At 42.5% G+C, this 16964-nt stretch overlaps 1 protein-coding gene across 3 annotated transcripts in view; it reads right to left on the reverse strand.

The window, feature by feature from the left end:
• Positions 1–5852: 5852 nt before the first annotated feature.
• The window catches only part of LOC143035946 (facilitated trehalose transporter Tret1-like), a 35217-nt gene continuing 24105 nt past the window's right edge, over positions 5853–16964 (reverse strand). For all 3 annotated transcript variants that reach the window (XM_076203195.1, XM_076203194.1, XM_076203196.1), the window contains 3 exons: positions 15090–15300; positions 13856–13994; positions 5853–7931 (listed from right to left, as the gene is read on the reverse strand). In XM_076203195.1, coding sequence (XP_076059310.1) covers positions 6637–7931; positions 13856–13994; positions 15090–15296 — 1641 coding nt within the window. In that variant the 5' untranslated portion in view covers positions 15297–15300 and the 3' untranslated portion in view covers positions 5853–6636. The remainder of the gene's footprint in view (positions 7932–13855; positions 13995–15089; positions 15301–16964) is intronic.

The following is a 16964-nucleotide window of genomic DNA, read 5'->3' on the forward strand; positions in this document are numbered from 1 at the left end:
AAAATTTCAGGAAATGTTGCTAATGAATAGTTACTTTCAAAATGACGGCTGTATACATATCCAGATGACCGAATATTGTGTGTGCCACATAATTCAATCCATTTCTTTCTAAGTTCTTTATCTTTGGATAGTGAAAAGAAATGTATATTTTTATCAACTTTCAGTCTAACGGCATTGCACTTCTGCACTATACAAACTGTTGGCATTTTTATATATTATTTGTCTGCCTTAGCTACCCCTTTAATCAGAAGATGGAGCTTCGCTCCACACACTGGTGTGTGAGTGACTGACAGCTCTCGACCCGCGGAACCCTGGTCTCGATATTTCCGTTGACGTCATCATCTACCTGTGCAGTGGAGATGTTTTCTGGCTCTCCCTCACCCTCCCGCTAACCTACCTTATGGTATTCGTTTTACCTTGCATAAACGTACATGAAATTATATGTCTACGCACGTGATTGTATATCCTTTCATATAATTTATCAATAGATACATGGTTATACCAAAGTTGATGTGACGGTCTTGATTTCTTTATCCTCTGGCTATTTTTTTTTTCTACGAACTAAAATTAGTGAACCTCGAAATAATTTTACGCTGAATAAAGACCTAATTTCAGAACATTTGTCAAGCATGACTTTTAGGTGACAGAGTAATTAGATTTTTCAATACGTGTGACTGGTGTTCCCCGTCTGGGGTATTGGCTGCATGTTATTGTGGCAAAGTAGCATGCAGTTGATACTCTAGGGTCTATATGAGGCGCCCCTACGGACCAGGGCCACACATCATTTTGTTTGTGATAGAGGAAAACTCTGTTCATAGAGAAATGGTGACACTTTTATACTACGACTATCCCTCCGTTATGCTGTCCCCCAACCCCTTGTTACTGTCCTGTACCATTTTTCTGAATGTTCATTTCCTTTTTTCGCCTACCCTGTGGTGGGGGAAGAGAATGCTACCACCAAGTCTTTAAACTTGATTTGTAGAAAAATGCGACAAAATCGGGACGGGGGATGGGATTAGGAATCCTGCTACCTGTAGCCCCAAAAGGGGACATTCCTAAAAAAAAAAAAAAAAAAAAAAAAAAAAAAAAAAAAAAAAAAAAAAAAAAAAAAAAAAAAAAAAAAAAAAAAAAAAAAAAAAAAAAAAAAAAAAAAAAAAGAATAAGAGGGTCTGTGAGTTTTCCAACCAGTACCCTAAGGTTTGGGTCTTTAATGTGCATGGATGTGGTACAGATGAGAGTAAAAGGGAAGAGATAGGTAGTATGTTTGTGAGAAGAAACATGGATGTGCTGGCTTTGAGTGAAACTAAAATGAAAGGAAAGGGCAACTGTGAGTTTGGGAGTGTAGCTGGGAGGTACTCAGGAGTGACGAGGGGACGAGGGAGAGAAGGGGGTGGCTATAGTAGTAAGTGAAGAGATAAATAAGCGGGTAGTGGAGTGGAAGGAGGTTTCATCAAGGTTGATATGGATGAAGGTGAAGCTGGGAAGGGAGATGTGGGTTTTTGTAAGTGCGTATGGTCCTGGTAGTGAGAAGAGCATAGAGGAAAGGGAGGCTTTTTGGGTAGATATAAATGAATGCACAGAGGGATTAGGGAGAAATGTCAATGTAGTTGTATTGGGAGAACTTAATGCTAGGGTACGAAATGAACCAATAGACGGAGTGATTGGGAAGTATGGAGGTCCAGGTAAAAATCGTAGTGGAGAATTGATGGTGGAGAGGTGTCTTGAAAGAGAGTTGATGATAGCAAATACAGTGTTTAGGAAGAAAGTCACGCATAAGTACACATGGGAGAGGGTGGTGGATGGAAGGGTGGTAGATGGGGCGTTAATGGACTATATAGTGGTGACCAGGAGTATGATAGGAAGAGTTAAGGATGTACAGGTTCTAAGGGGAGAGAGTGGGGGAATATCAGATCATTTCCTGGTGGAAGGTAAATTGAGATTGGAGAATAGGTGGAGAAAGAGGAAAAGGGCAGAAAGTAGGGAGGTACTTAGAGTGAACTGCTTAAATGAGAAAAGAAAAGGAGAATGAGTATAAGAAGAAGCTGAAAGAGGAGTGAGAGGGAGTAAAGGATAGAGAAGAACTAGGAGTGGAGGAGGAATGGGGATGGTTCAAGGAGGGAGTCATAAGGTGTGCAAAGATGGTGTGTGGAACAAGGAGGGCGGGAGGAAATAGAAAGAAGGGTAGTGAGTGGTGGGATGAGGAAGCAAAGAAAAGTGTAGAAGAGAAGAAGCAGGCATTCATAGATTGGCTACAAATTAGGACGAGGAAATCGTATGAGAGGTACAAAGTAAAGAGAAAGGAAGTTAAGCATACGATAAAGGAAGCAAATAGGAGAGCAGATGTGAAATGGTGTAAGAGTATGACAGAAAATATTGAAAGTAATAAAAAGATGTTTTGGAAGGAAATTAAAAGAGAAAGAGGAGGCGAATCGAGTGGAGAAGAAAAGGTAAAAGGTGCAAATAGGTAGATGATAATGGAAGAGAAGGCAGTGAGAGGAAGGTGGGCAGAGTATTTTAGGGAGTTGCTAAATGTGAAGGAGGATAGGGAGGGAAAGGTAGTTGCAGTGGGAAGCGCCAAGAAAATAAGAGTGATGAGTGAGGAAAATGGAGGAGAAATAGGGAAGGATGAATTGAAAGCAGCTGTTAAGATGATGAGAGCAGGTAAGGCATCTGGGTTGGATGGATGCCATGCAGAATGTCTGAAGAAAGGAGATACAGTTATGGTAGACTGGCTAGTGAGGTTATTTAATGTTTATTTAAGAGAGGGTAGAGTGCCGGAGGACTGGAGGAGTGCCTGTATAGTTCCGCTTGACAAGGGAAAGGGGGGCAAGTGTGAGTGTAGTAGTTTCAGAGGGATCAGCTTGTTGAGTGTAGTTGGGAAGGTTTATGGGAGGGTATTGATTGAGAGGATTAGGAGAGGAACAGAGGGAGTAATTGGTGAGGAACAGTGTGGGTTTAGGACAGGTAGGGGTTGTGTAGATCAGATTTTTGGGGTAAGACAAATATGTGAGAAAGCTATAGGAAAAGGTAAGGATGTTTTTTTGGCTTTTATGGATCTGGAAAAGACTTACGACAGGGTAGACAGGAAGGGGCTGTGTGAGGTACTGCAGATATATGGGATAGAAGGAAAGCTGTTAAGAGCAGTCAAGAGTTTTTACGAGAGTAGTAGAGCTTGTGTTAGGATTAGAAATGGAGAGAGTGAATGGTTTGAGGTAAAGGTGGGACTTCGTCAGGGATGTGTTATGTCGCCCTGGCTGTTCAATCCTTACATGGATAGGGTGGTGCGACAGGTGAATGCAAGGGTAGTGGGTCAGGGGTTGGAGATGATTAAAGAATATGGAGAAAAGTGGGAGGTGAGCCGGTTGTTATTTCCTGACGACACTGCGCTTGTAGCAGGATCAGAGGAGGGATTGAGGAAGTTAGTGACAGAGTTTGAGAAGGTATGTGAAAGAAGGAAGCTGAAGATAAATGTGGGTAAAATTAAGGTGATGAGATGTACAAGGGGAGAGAGTGACAGCAGGCTGGAAGTGAGCATTAAGGGTGAAAGACTGGAGGAAGTGGATAGTTTTAGATACTTGGGTGCGAATGTGTCAGGAAAGGGAGTATTGGGGGTGAAGGTAGAATGTAGATTGAGAGAAGCGAGTAAATGCCTTGGGGGATTAAAAAGTGTAGTGAGAAATAGACATTTGGGAATGGATGCTAAGAGGAGGTTATATGAAGGAGTGATTGTGCCAACAGCACTGTACGGGGCAGAAACATGGAACATGAGAGAGGAAGAGAGAAGGAGTTTGAATGTGTTTGAGATGAAATGTCTAAAAAGTATGATAGTTGTTAGGCTAGATAGAGTGAGAAATGAGGAGGTGAGGAGGAGAACAGGAGTGGAAAGAGAGCTGGGAGATAGGGTTGATGAAAGAGTATTAGGATGGTTTGGACACATGGAAAGAATGAGAGAAGAAAGATTAGTAAAAGAAGTGTGGAAGGCAGAGGTGGAAGGAGTGAATATGAGGGGGAGTCCTAGGATGAGATGGATGGATGGGGTGAAAGGGGCATTACAAAAGAGAGGAATGTCTGTGGAAGAAGGACGGGAGAGGACAGAAGATAGGGGTGAATAGAGAGGGGTTGTATATAGATGATGCTGTGACGTATGAGGGGGAGTGGGTGGGGGATGGGGGGTGAGGAAGTATGCATGAGAAATAAATTGACGCAGCCCGAAGTGATTTCTCTCCGTCTTCTCCTTTTCTGCATGGGGGGACGGAGAGGGGGGGAGGGGTCGCCAAGTTTATGAAGCGGCCTTGCTGTGGATGTGCTGTGTCTTGCGACACTGCTTCTGACCTAGGGCAGTGGACAGGATGCAGGAATTACCCGTCATCCAGGAGGTGCCAAGATAAGAGGGAGGGAGAAGGGTGGAGGGGAGTGGAATATATAGGAAAAATGGAATGGGTGGGAGTGGTTTCTATGCCTTTTTCTTTTTGGCTACCCTCCGTATAGAGGGAAAAAGCCTTTGGTATATGTATATGTATGTATGTGACTGGTGTTATAATTAAAAACGTTTGATGTAGAATTGTATGATTTCGGGTTATATTTGGTGCCGGTAACATCCCTCTTTAATATCCAGGAGTGAATTGCCGACATAAAGTGGCTCCACTTCTTATAATGCTAAGGTAAGTCTTTTTTAAATTTTACTAGAACTCATGGGTGTTTATTTCCCTTGCCTGGTATTTTCTACCACTGTCGTTGTATAAAGGCCCTAGTGACTCGGACGTCGCGAGCTTCCCCTCTCAAAAGGTTAGGACGGTGACCCCTACAAAGAACCTTGTAGCGTGGAATTTAATGAACCATGCTATTGGTCCAACTCGCTAGCGGTAAGGTAACTGCTGTCACCTCGACCTCCGCCGCAAATATCGACGCTCTAACCTGCTCGGCCAGCGAAGATCCACAAAGACCCTACTGCGTTCTGTGAAACACAAGTGACGATGTACTTGACTTATAGTTGTATGAATAATTGGTATGTTTGTTCGTAGCAGCCCTACAATGAAGCCCATCTATCTGGTTGTGGTATTATTTTAGTTGTACACACTCACGCGATATAGCATTAGAAAATTATATATCAAATTTGTAAATTATAATACATGAACGTAACATGTATTTTTCTTGGAAGAAATGAATAACAAAAAAACTTGCTACAAGCCAATCTACTAACGAACGAAGCCGCTAGGACACAATCCAGACGCCATATTGTCTGTCCAGTCGTCCAGTCACTGTCAATTAGACGATGGCTTTCATGTTGTGGACCGGGTGTTCTCCAATTCCAGGTAACGATAAGCGCTGTTACAAAGACAATAGGGTTTCCTTAGACTTTATGAGAGAACACGGGGTTCTGCCGTCGTCTGTTAATTGCCCGAGATATAATAATAATCAGGCCATCAGCATCCGTGACGACGACAACGACCCGGATGATCTTTAGAATTTGAGGTACCGAGTTACTAAATATAGGTTAGATTACGTAAGTTATTTAGGTTAGGTAGGTTAGGTTAGGTTAGGTTGGGTTGGGTTGGGTTAGGTTGGAATAGACGAATTTATCATCCTTTCATTTTTTCGACCTCGGCATCTATCAAAACAAACTTGGCGTATCTTTCAACCGCCGCTACTTCGTTCGTTAGTAAATCGGTTTTAGCAACCTTTTTGTTATTGATTTCCGCCAATAAAATCACAAATTTAATGATTAATTTTCTATTGCTATATCGCGTAGGTGTGCACTTCTAAGAATTAACTCTGGTTGCTTCGAAAACCAGCATCTCATAACTAATAAATCTTTACTGGGGAAATTATTATCTAGAGCAAGTAAAACGCACTATAAATATATTTTTAATGAGAAATTAATTGGGTTTCAGTTTCAACTGCTTAGACAAACTATAGGTCAGATATCATCTCTGGAATTTGGAGACGGTAAAAGAAAAAATAATGGCTGTATTTAATCCATACCAAACATGCGTATTAAAGACCTTATGTAACTTTAAGTTTCTTTTAGTTGGTCCATGGGCTGAATATGATTTTGAAACAATTTAGCTTCTTATATTGTTTCAGGAAGCATTATGTTTCGTAATATGTAAGCTATCTTCATGAACATTTTTTAGTCATGGTTTCATAAGAACATTAGAATGGAGGAGACTTCAAGAGACCATAAGTCAGTTCCATGTCTTTACCACCTGTTATCCCTATCTATAAAGTTATCTAATTTTCTCTAACAATTGTGTTAGCGCTTTCTACATGTGTACTAGGTATATTCCATTCATTAACTACTCACTTGGTCAACCAATTCTTCACTTTTTTTTTTTTTTTTTTTTTTTACGGATAAGAACATCTGAATGCAGTAAAGTGACTGAAAATTTTCGTTCATTTCGTTCTACATCAATACCAACGGCAGTTCTGATACAGCAAATTTTAACTGTTTTTCTGTTTGGTCACTTTGCTCACCCATACACCTGTTGGCTGAGAGATGGTAAACAAGTTCTCTCCATCTATTTCTCTCTTGACATTGATGTTCTACTTTCTTTATACATATCTGTTCTCGCTGCAGCTCTTCTGATATTCTATCTAACAATTTTTTTTTTTCGGGGTTTTCCTCGTGATCTTTTTTCAGTTGATCTTCATTCCAATTTCTTCTTGCATGTCCGTACAACCGCAGTTGTCTTTTACCAATGTGTCTCCGTTTGCTCTGTTATTCTTATTCATATAATGTCTTTCAATCTCTTCTAAAGACTTGGCACTGGTCTCTAAGAGGAAAAGTGGCGTTGCAGCACTTGCAACAGCACAAAAAGAGAAAATCCAAAAAACAGTATAATAATCAAACACTGTTACCAATGTAGGGAACGACTGAACCACTACAATTTTAACAAGATTCGAAAATGTCCCAACTATTGCCTTCCCCATTGAACGGAAGGATAAAGGAAAGACCTCTCCGGGGAGGATGGAAAACACCGCAACAACCCAAGATGTATTAAAACTAAACAAGAATACAGCCACCATTGGCATCCAGGACACCACGGACACAAGTTCTTCCCCGTTTACCATTGCGTTCTTCACGTAGAAGTAGACACCGATTATGAACGTGGAAAGTGAGCAAAATAAAGCGGGGACCATGAAAGCCAACCGACGTCCTACACGGTCAACCAAAACCAGAAACATCAATGCCCCTACAGTTCTACCGGCCCCCACGGCGATGGAGCATACATTAGCGTCGGTACAGGAATCAGTCTCATTAAATATGACTGTGGCGTAAGAAAGCACAACTGTATTGCCTCCCCACTGAAATAAGAATGTCATTGCAATCAGAATACCAAGTCTTTTCAATATGGTTACATCTTTAAGGCATTTTAACTGCTGCAACACATTAGTATTAACATTTGTCTCTCTGACCTGCTCACAAATTTCTTTGTACTCTTGATCGATATTGTAGTGGTGGCCTCTGAAAAACTGCAAAGATCTAAATGCTTTCTTGAAATAACCTTTACCGGCCAGCCATCTTGGCGAGTCATGGAAAAACAGTAGTCCTATGAAAATTGGTGCAGAGGTCACAGTACCAACCACGAGAGCCAGTTGTCGCCATGTCAGGTGAAGTGCTCCAATTCCGTACATGAACATCATACCAAAAGCTCGGGAAACGTCGATGACACCGCTCAGGGCTCCTCTATATTCCTTAAAAGTGATCTCAGCCACGTACATGTAAGGTGTGATTTCAAGAACACTTTTCGTCACTCCTACAAAAAATCTAGCCACGAGAAGGAAAGGAACTGAGTTGGCAAAGTAGATCATCATCCACGCGCAGAGCCAAGCTGGGGTGATGACAAGGGTGGCGACGCGCGGCCCGAGCGCGATCATCATGAAGCCGGAAGTCATGCTGCCAACCAAGCCACCAACGTTGATGAGGCTCGCTGTCAACAGAAAAAGAATTGTCAAAAGATCGCTGGGGTATTCCAGCTAACATAGATTATGATTCATTATGGAATAAAAAATATACAAATGTTATATACTTGAAAATTCAACTAAACTATTTATCTTTATATTCTAGTTGTGATAAGTATTATACATTTGTCCATACTCAAGGTACAATGAAAATATTACATTTAATGTGTTTGGCCTTGAAAACTTTTCTTGTAAAAAAAAATTGCACTTTTTAAACACACACACACACACACACACACACACACACACACACACACACACACACACACACACACACACACACACACACACACACACACACACACACACACACACACACACACACACACATATATATATATATACATATATATATGTATATATATATGCATACATACATATATATATATTCTGGTTGAAATCAACTGCACTAGTTGCTTTAACAATCTTCAAGACTGTATTCTTTAATCTGGAGAATACTTTCCTATTAGCAACTGAGAGGGACTGGAAGTAGTCATTCATGACTCTCAAAAGAATATACACAGTGTATGCCAACTGATATATTTTTGCATAGTAATAGTATTGAACAACTATTGACTCCACCGAAACTATAGTTTTTCGCCTCGTCGTGAGGCGTCTTCAGGGTGAGGACTGCTTTGTAGGATGCTCTGCTATATTGAAGGTCTTCCAACGAATAATGACCGCTGGTTGGATGGGCGGGCTTATAAGGCTCAGCCTGCCTAGCTCAGACGGAATACTGGCCTCTCATTGGCTGAGAGGTGCAGTATGGGATTTTGTCCGGGAGCCAAGGGAGTGGGATTTTGTCTGGGAGCCAAGGGGGTGGGATTTTGTCTGGAAGCCAAGGGGGTGGGATTTTGTCTGGAAGCCAAGGGGGTGGGATTTTGTCTAGGAGCCAAGAGGGTGGGATTTTGTCTGGGGTTCAAGAGGGTGGGATTTTGTCTGGGAGTCAAGAGGGTGGGATTTTGTCTGGGAGCCAAGAGGGTGGGATTTTGTCCGGGAGCCAAGGGGGTGGTATTTTGTCTAGAAGCTCTGGCCTGATTTGCTGCTGCTCTGGTTACTGGTCCTAGGCGCTGATTAACTAGCTGGACATGTTTCATTTGTTCGCGGGGCTGCTGCTGTCTAAGGGCTTGTTGTTCCTGGAGGGGGTTATTCTTTACAGGGCGCGCGGAAGGGAGAATAAAATCGGCAGCTTGCTGTATGTTGATGGTAGGGCGCTGGCAAGTAATGGATACTGCTTCTGCAATCTGCAGCTTCCTGAAGGCAGACTCCTTGTGAATAATGTCCGTTTGGTCTAGCAGCTTTTGTAGAGGAGGCTTCATGTTGTGTGTTTCAGTGAAATGTTGGAAAATTGATCCCTGGTTTCTATGGGATTGTAGGCGACGCCGCAGTGTAGAGGAGGTCCTGCCAATGTATGTGCTGGAGCCGTCGCAGCGGCCCTCCTGACATGAAAATTTGTATACAACATTGGTGGTAGCCTCACTCGGGGCCCTGGGCGCCGTGCTATTCCTCATAATCAGGGAACTAATGAGGTTAGGTTTGCAGAGTATTCTCAAGTCTATGATGGCATTTCTGTTGGTTGGGGTGACTCCTCTCTTGATGATATTCCTAAGGGCATCACACTCCTCGCGGTACCGATCATGAAAAGAATTATGGTGGTAAACGGTGATTTTCTCCTTGGGAGGGGTGGGCAACTGGGTCGAGTCTGCAACCTGGTCCAGTTTTTTCTGTATGACTTTCTCGATGAGATGGTCTGCATAGCCGTTATTGGTGAGGAGCTGGCGGATACGGTCGAGTTCTCTGTGGATCTCAGTCCAGCTACTACAGTGGGTAAGGGCCCTCTTCACATAGGAAGATATCACGGATATCTTGTATGAAACAGGGCATTCTCCCTTGGCATTGAGGCAGCGGCCCACGTTGGTGGCTTTAGTGTAAACCTTAGTCTTGAAGCCCTGTTCTTGTTTAGAGATGTCCACATCTAGGAAGGGGAGGCACCCTACTACACTGCGTTCACAGGTGAAGGTCAGGCTGGAATTACCTTCAAGAGCAGTAATCATGAGTGGAACCTCTTCGTCGGTAGTAGTGGTGATGAAGATGTCATCGATGTATCTCGCGTATATTCCTGGAGGGGGGTTATTGTTGAAAGTTCTTTCTTCCACCTGGGCCATATACATATTAGCAAAAAGTACCCCAAGTGGGGATCCCATCGCCACTCCATCAACTTGTCTGAATAATTCTCTCCTCGCTCCATACGTCCCCATGGGACGTTCAGTTTCTTCAGCTTCTGAATTCATAGACCTGCTTCGCACAGCTCCACCGTGCCACGACATCGCTTCCTTAGACGTAGAATCACTCTTTACGAATGTTCCTGTAAATGAGACTATCGATATCATCATGGACCGCGTCTATAGAAGTGACCTACCCGTATTTGACATCACAGAAGACGTCCTGCGAGACATGCTAGTGATGTGTACCAAGGAGGCCCCTTTCCTCTCCCATAAAGGGGAATTATTCAGACAAGTTGATGGAGTGGCGATGGGATCCCCACTTGGGGTACTTTTTGCTAATAAGTTCTTTCTTCCACCTGGGCCATATACATATTAGCAAAAAGTACCCCAAGTGGGGATCCCATCGCCACTCCATCAACTTGTCTGAATAATTCCCCTTTATGGGAGAGGAAAGGGGCCTCCTTGGTACACATCACTAGCATGTCTCGCAGGACGTCTTCTGTGATGTCAAATACGGGTAGGTCACTTCTATAGACGCGGTCCATGATGATATCGATAGTCTCATTTACAGGAACATTCGTAAAGAGTGATTCTACGTCTAAGGAAGCGATGTCGTGGCACGGTGGAGCTGTGCGAAGCAGGTCTATGAATTCAGAAGCTGAAGAAACTGAACGTCCCATGGGGACGTATGGAGCGAGGAGAGAGTTTAGCTTCTTGGCAACTTGGTAGGTGTTGATGGAGTGGCGATGGGATCCCCACTTGGGGTACTTTTTGCTAATATGTATATGGCCCAGGTGGAAGAAAGAACTTTCAACAATAACCCCCCTCCAGGAATATACGCGAGATACATCGATGACATCTTCATCACCACTACTACCGACGAAGAGGTTCCACTCATGATTACTGCTCTTGAAGGTAATTCCAGCCTGACCTTCACCTGTGAACGCAGTGTAGAGGGGTGCCTCCCCTTCCTAGATGTGGACATCTCTAAACAAGAACAGGGCTTCAAGACTAAGGTTTACACTAAAGCCACCAACGTGGGCCGCTGCCTCAATGCCAAGGGAGAATGCCCTGTTTCATACAAGATATCCGTGATATCTTCCTATGTGAAGAGGGCCCTTACCCACTGTAGTAGCTGGACTGAGATCCACAGAGAACTCGACCGTATCCGCCAGCTCCTCACCAATAACGGCTATGCAGACCATCTCATCGAGAAAGTCATACAGAAAAAACTGGACCAGGTTGCAGACTCGACCCAGTTGCCCACCCCTCCCAAGGAGAAAATCACCGTTTACCACCATAATTCTTTTCATGATCGGTACCGCGAGGAGTGTGATGCCCTTAGGAATATCATCAAGAGAGGAGTCACCCCAACCAACAGAAATGCCATCATAGACTTGAGAATACTCTGCAAACCTAACCTCATTAGTTCCCTGATTATGAGGAATAGCACGGCGCCCAGGGCCCCGAGTGAGGCTACCACCAATGTTGTATACAAATTTTCATGTCAGGAGGGCCGCTGCGACGGCTCCAGCACATACATTGGCAGGACCTCCTCTACACTGCGGCGTCGCCTACAATCCCATAGAAACCAGGGATCAATTTTCCAACATTTCACTGAAACACACAACATGAAGCCTCCTCTACAAAAAGCTGCTAGACCAAACGGACATTATTCACAAGGAGTCTGCCTTCAGGAAGCTGCAGATTGCAGAAGCAGTATCCATTACTTGCCAGCGCCCTACCATCAACATACAGCAAGCTGCCGATTTTATTCTCCCTTCCGCGCGCCCTGTAAAGAATAACCCCCTCCAGGAACAACAAGCCCTTAGACAGCAGCAGCCCCGCGAACAAATGAAACATGTCCAGCTAGTTAATCAGCGCCTAGGACCAGTAACCAGAGCAGCAGCAAATCAGGCCAGAGCTTCTAGACAAAATACCACCCCCTTGGCTCCCGGACAAAATCCCACCCTCTTGGCTCCCAGACAAAATCCCACCCTCTTGACTCCCAGACAAAATCCCACCCTCTTGAACCCCAGACAAAATCCCACCCTCTTGGCTCCTAGACAAAATCCCACCCCCTTGGCTTCCAGACAAAATCCCACCCCCTTGGCTTCCAGACAAAATCCCACCCCCTTGGCTCCCAGACAAAATCCCACTCCCTTGGCTCCCGGACAAAATCCCATACTGCACCTCTCAGCCAATGAGAGGCCAGTATTCCGTCTGAGCTAGGCAGGCTGAGCCTTATAAGCCCGCCCATCCAACCAGCGGTCATTATTCGTTGGAAGACCTTCAATATAGCAGAGCATCCTACAAAGCAGTCCTCACCCTGAAGACGCCTCACGACGAGGCGAAAAACTATAGTTTCGGTGGAGTCAATAGTTGTTCAATACTATTACTATGCAAAAATATATCAGTTGGCATACACTGTGTATATTCTTTTGAGAGTCATGAATGACTACTTCCAGTCCCTCTCAGTTGCTAATAGGAAAGTATTCTCCAGATTAAAGAATACAGTCTTGAAGATTGTTAAAGCAACTAGTGCAGTTGATTTCAACCAGAATTGTCTTAGAGAAAACCTGTGCCCCAGAAATATATATATATATATATATATATATATATATATATATATGTATATACATACATACAGATATATAGATATGTATATATATATATATATATACACATACATACATACATACATACATACATACATACATACATACATACATACATACATACATACATACATACATTCATACATACATACATACATACATACATACATTGACAGAGAAAGAGAGATGGATGAGCAGTACGAAAGGGATTAAGAATAACGGGTCCATCTCTAAGTAGGTTAGATATACGGGTATGATGCTGAAGTAACAGTTTCATGTCATATTTAAAAGAAAGAAGTTAGATGTAAAGCCAGATGATTAGGAATTTGAAAGATTCAAACTCAGGAACAGGAGCAAAAGCAAGATTGTTGCTTACCTATGCGCAGAAGCCTGGCGTGGATAAGAAATTAGAAAGTCGGAAAAGAAAGAATACAGATTATCATTTGTATGCCCAAACACCTTGATTTGAAAGAGAAAGAGAAAAAAGGCTTGGAGAAGAGATGGTGATTAACGAAGAGAATGATATACGTTGGTAGTAGGTGACTTCAATGCTAAACTGGGGAAAAAAATAGGAGATGAATCGTGCCTTGGGAAGCCTGAAGTGGGTGAGAGAAATGGCAGAGGCGAGATGTTGGTCAGAGGCCGAGGATTTTACATAAATAGATAAAAAGAGCGTTAGGGGAAGCTTCAGGAACCTCCCGAGGTCGTCAGGCAAAATTTTTGGAGAAGTGTTGGAACACTTTGGGTAGGGTTTCTTATATTCCTTGATTCCTACCTAATTTTTGAAAGATCTAAGAAGTCCATAACGTCATTCACGCTTCTATTAGAATGCAAATTAACAAAGGGCCCTTCACTCCAAAGAAAATAACAAACCTATCAAGAATTGGAGCACACGGTGTTTGTGGATAAAACTAAAATGAGGAGATGATTCAAGCCACCTGAGGAACAAAGAAAGCAGCCTTGGTGAACATATGAGGTAAAGCATCTGAACTGAAAACGGGGAGAAAACCGAGAAACAGGGAAAGCATATGTGTTGAAGATTAGCCTTACCAAAGAGAGCTGCGCTGTTATCATCCAAGGTGAGATCTGTTGAATTGCTGGAGGTAAGCTCCGTTAAGGTGGCGCCGGAGTATGTGGAAGCACAACCAGATCCAAGTAGCCCTATGGCAATTACTAAGGTTGCTAGAATCTGTCAAAAGAAACACCATGTGAGGACGTTTCGCTTGTCACAGTATTATCAAGTTCATAGTCTTGATACTCATATCTAAGAATAGATAGGATAATCCGAAGAATGTGGGAAAGTCAATAGAGCCTAGAAAAAGATAGATAGATAGATAGAGAGAGAGAGAGAGAGAGAGAGAGAGAGAGAGAGAGAGAGAGAGAGAGAGAGAGAGAGAGAGAGAGAGAGAGAGAGAGAGAGAGAGAGAGAGAGAGAGAGAGAGAGAGAGAGAGAGAGAGAGAGAGAGAGAGAGAGAGAGAGAGAGAGAGAGAGAGAGAGAGATAGAGAGAGAGAGAGAGGGAGGGAGAGAGAGCAGAAGCAAAGGTTCGGCCCTTACATGGTGTTTTTTTAATAAACTTATCGGCAACTACCAATTACATATGGATTGCTAGAACCTGCCGGATAGTTGCCTTTTAGTAATTTTAGAATAATGCACAAGGTTTAGTGAAAAGCATTACAAGGACATATTTGCATTCAGCAATCTTTTTCAAAAATATTTTTAGATTCTCCCTTGAGAGGGTCTCGTCCTTCATTAGGTACTCTTCCTTTCGCATGGAGTTCAATAATAGGTCACTTCTTCTACCAAACTTTCAAAGAATATTTCTTTGTAGTAAATTAAGAGCATGCATAAAAAATATTTGTAAAGTCCAGCGCTATTGCTTTGGTGATATATACATATTGAAATATAGTTCAACCTTTGTATATTGTACAAACACATTATATGAATAGATGCACAAATTCTACTAAAATCTGGAATAGGATTGGCTTTACATTCTTTACAATACTCTTTTTAGAATGCAACATATGTGGGTTGCTTATCTTTCTTTATATTTGTATATCATCTATCTATCTATCTATCTCTATATATCTATCTATCTATTTATCTCTACTTCTTTCTCTTTATCTCTGTCTCTATCTACTTCATTCTATGTTTGCCTTTTATCCACTAAAGTCGGTAATTGCAATGTCGCAAAATATATATATTTGCAAATATATAGATTTATTTCGCTTCACAATATCTAAGAATATAAACAAAAGGTCTGTCACGATATAAAGTCAGCTTACTTGTATACTCAGAGATGGTCGTTGGGTGTAGGTCTGATGAATCTTGGTCACTGAATTGTAAGAGTTGCAGATGTTTGTCTGCTGAATTGATTTTTCCAAATTGATATGGAAAACTGGCTCATGCTGGACACTTTTCAAGTCATTCGGTGTTGTGGCTGCAGAGGGGCCTCTGGATGTATCGTTGAAGACCATGGCTTTCTCATGCATTTCACTGTCCATCGAGAGAGAATATATAACAGATAGATTATAATTGAAATATGACATAAAGTGACCACAATCTTATGCTACGCGCTTACAATTGAGCAGTACGCGTCATTAAGGTCAGATCAAATTGGGGTAGCTGCTTCAAACAATGAGATGGCGAGTGGTTGTCTTTCAGTGATCAGCGCCGAAGAGGCACAATCTCTATGTAGTAGAATTGTGGCCTTAGAGAAGACTGTTAAGGACCTTATAAGGAGAATCGAGTTATCCGACGAGGGCCCAAAATATGGACGACAAACCTTGTTTGGAACCTGGGTGGAAAACGGCATACAATAAAATACGGAGAGATGGCAAGAAGCCATCACCAGGTCCGCTTGAATGCAGAAACTCATTTCAAGCTCTCGCGGGTCTACAACAAGAAAAAACGAAGAAGATGCAAGAGAAGAAAGGTAAGGCAGTCGCTAGATCCCTGCCCAAAGGTAAGATTTTGGTTGTAGGGGAGAGCCAGGCCTTCTGCGACAAATATAGGAAGCAGAGGATCCAGTTGTCCTTCCCTGGGGCGGGGATAGGTAATGTTAGAGACAGAATTAAAGTGTATAATCAAGGAAGGTGTGAAACCCATTGTTTGCTTGAGTAGTGGTGGGAATGACATAGGTAAGTTAGAGAGTGAGGAATTGTTTGCGCAGTTTGGGAATGCGCTAGATAAGAATAGGAATAAGGGAGGGGTTTTTGTTGTATGTGGAATCCTTCCGAGGCGTAGAGTTGGAGGCATGTTGCATCCCAAGGCTATTGCAATTAATTGCAGGCTGGCAAAACATTGTAAGGCCAATGAATGAGCATTTATCGACAACTAGGCTCCCTTTTATGGTAAGAATCATCTACAAGGAAAAGGGTGCACTTGTCGCCCAAAGGATTTCGGCTCCTTGCTGAGTCCCTTGAGCGAGTAGGCATCCTGCATTTTTTTTTTCGGGTAGGTTACGTGGGAGCCGGGGATTGGGAGAGTATCAGAATATAGTTTAGGCAATAGAAACAGCTCAGACAGGGACTGTGAAAAGAATCAAACCAAATTTTCATATATACAAACAGCAGAAGCGTAATAGATAAAATTGATTTGCTACAAGGTAAAGCATGCGTAGAGAGACTTGATTTTATAGCTATTACTGAATCCTGGATTAATATGACTGATAGACATTTCCTTCCTGAAATCGAGATAGAAGGTTTTTCACAAGGACAGGGTTGGCAGAAGTGGGGGAGTAGCACTTTTCGTTAAAAATAAAGTAAATTGTATTATCAACAAATCGATTAAGGAAAAGGATAGTACGGAATCTATTTGGGTGGAGATTGTAGGCAAGAATAAGAAACTTATCATTGGTGTCCTATGCAGACCCCCTAACCTCAACATTGAGCAGACTGATCTCCTGATTCATGAAATTCGCAGGGCGTCCCAGTACAAAAAGTTATCATGGGAGATTTTAACTATAGAAACATTGACAGGGAAATTTTTGTAGGAGATCAGGAAGCGCAAAATTTCTTAGATGTGGTACAGGGTAATTTCCTAAAACAAATTATTACCTATCCTCCGAGGGGAGAGAATACTCTGGACTTACTTTTAACTAATAATGAGCGCCAAACGAGTAACGTGAAACTGGGAGGTAATCTAGGCTCTAACGATCA

This window comes from Oratosquilla oratoria, chromosome 19, assembly GCF_046742065.1.
Source record: "Oratosquilla oratoria isolate Oo_2021 chromosome 19, ASM4674206v1, whole genome shotgun sequence".
NCBI classification, from domain to species: Eukaryota; Metazoa; Arthropoda; class Malacostraca; order Stomatopoda; family Squillidae; genus Oratosquilla; species Oratosquilla oratoria.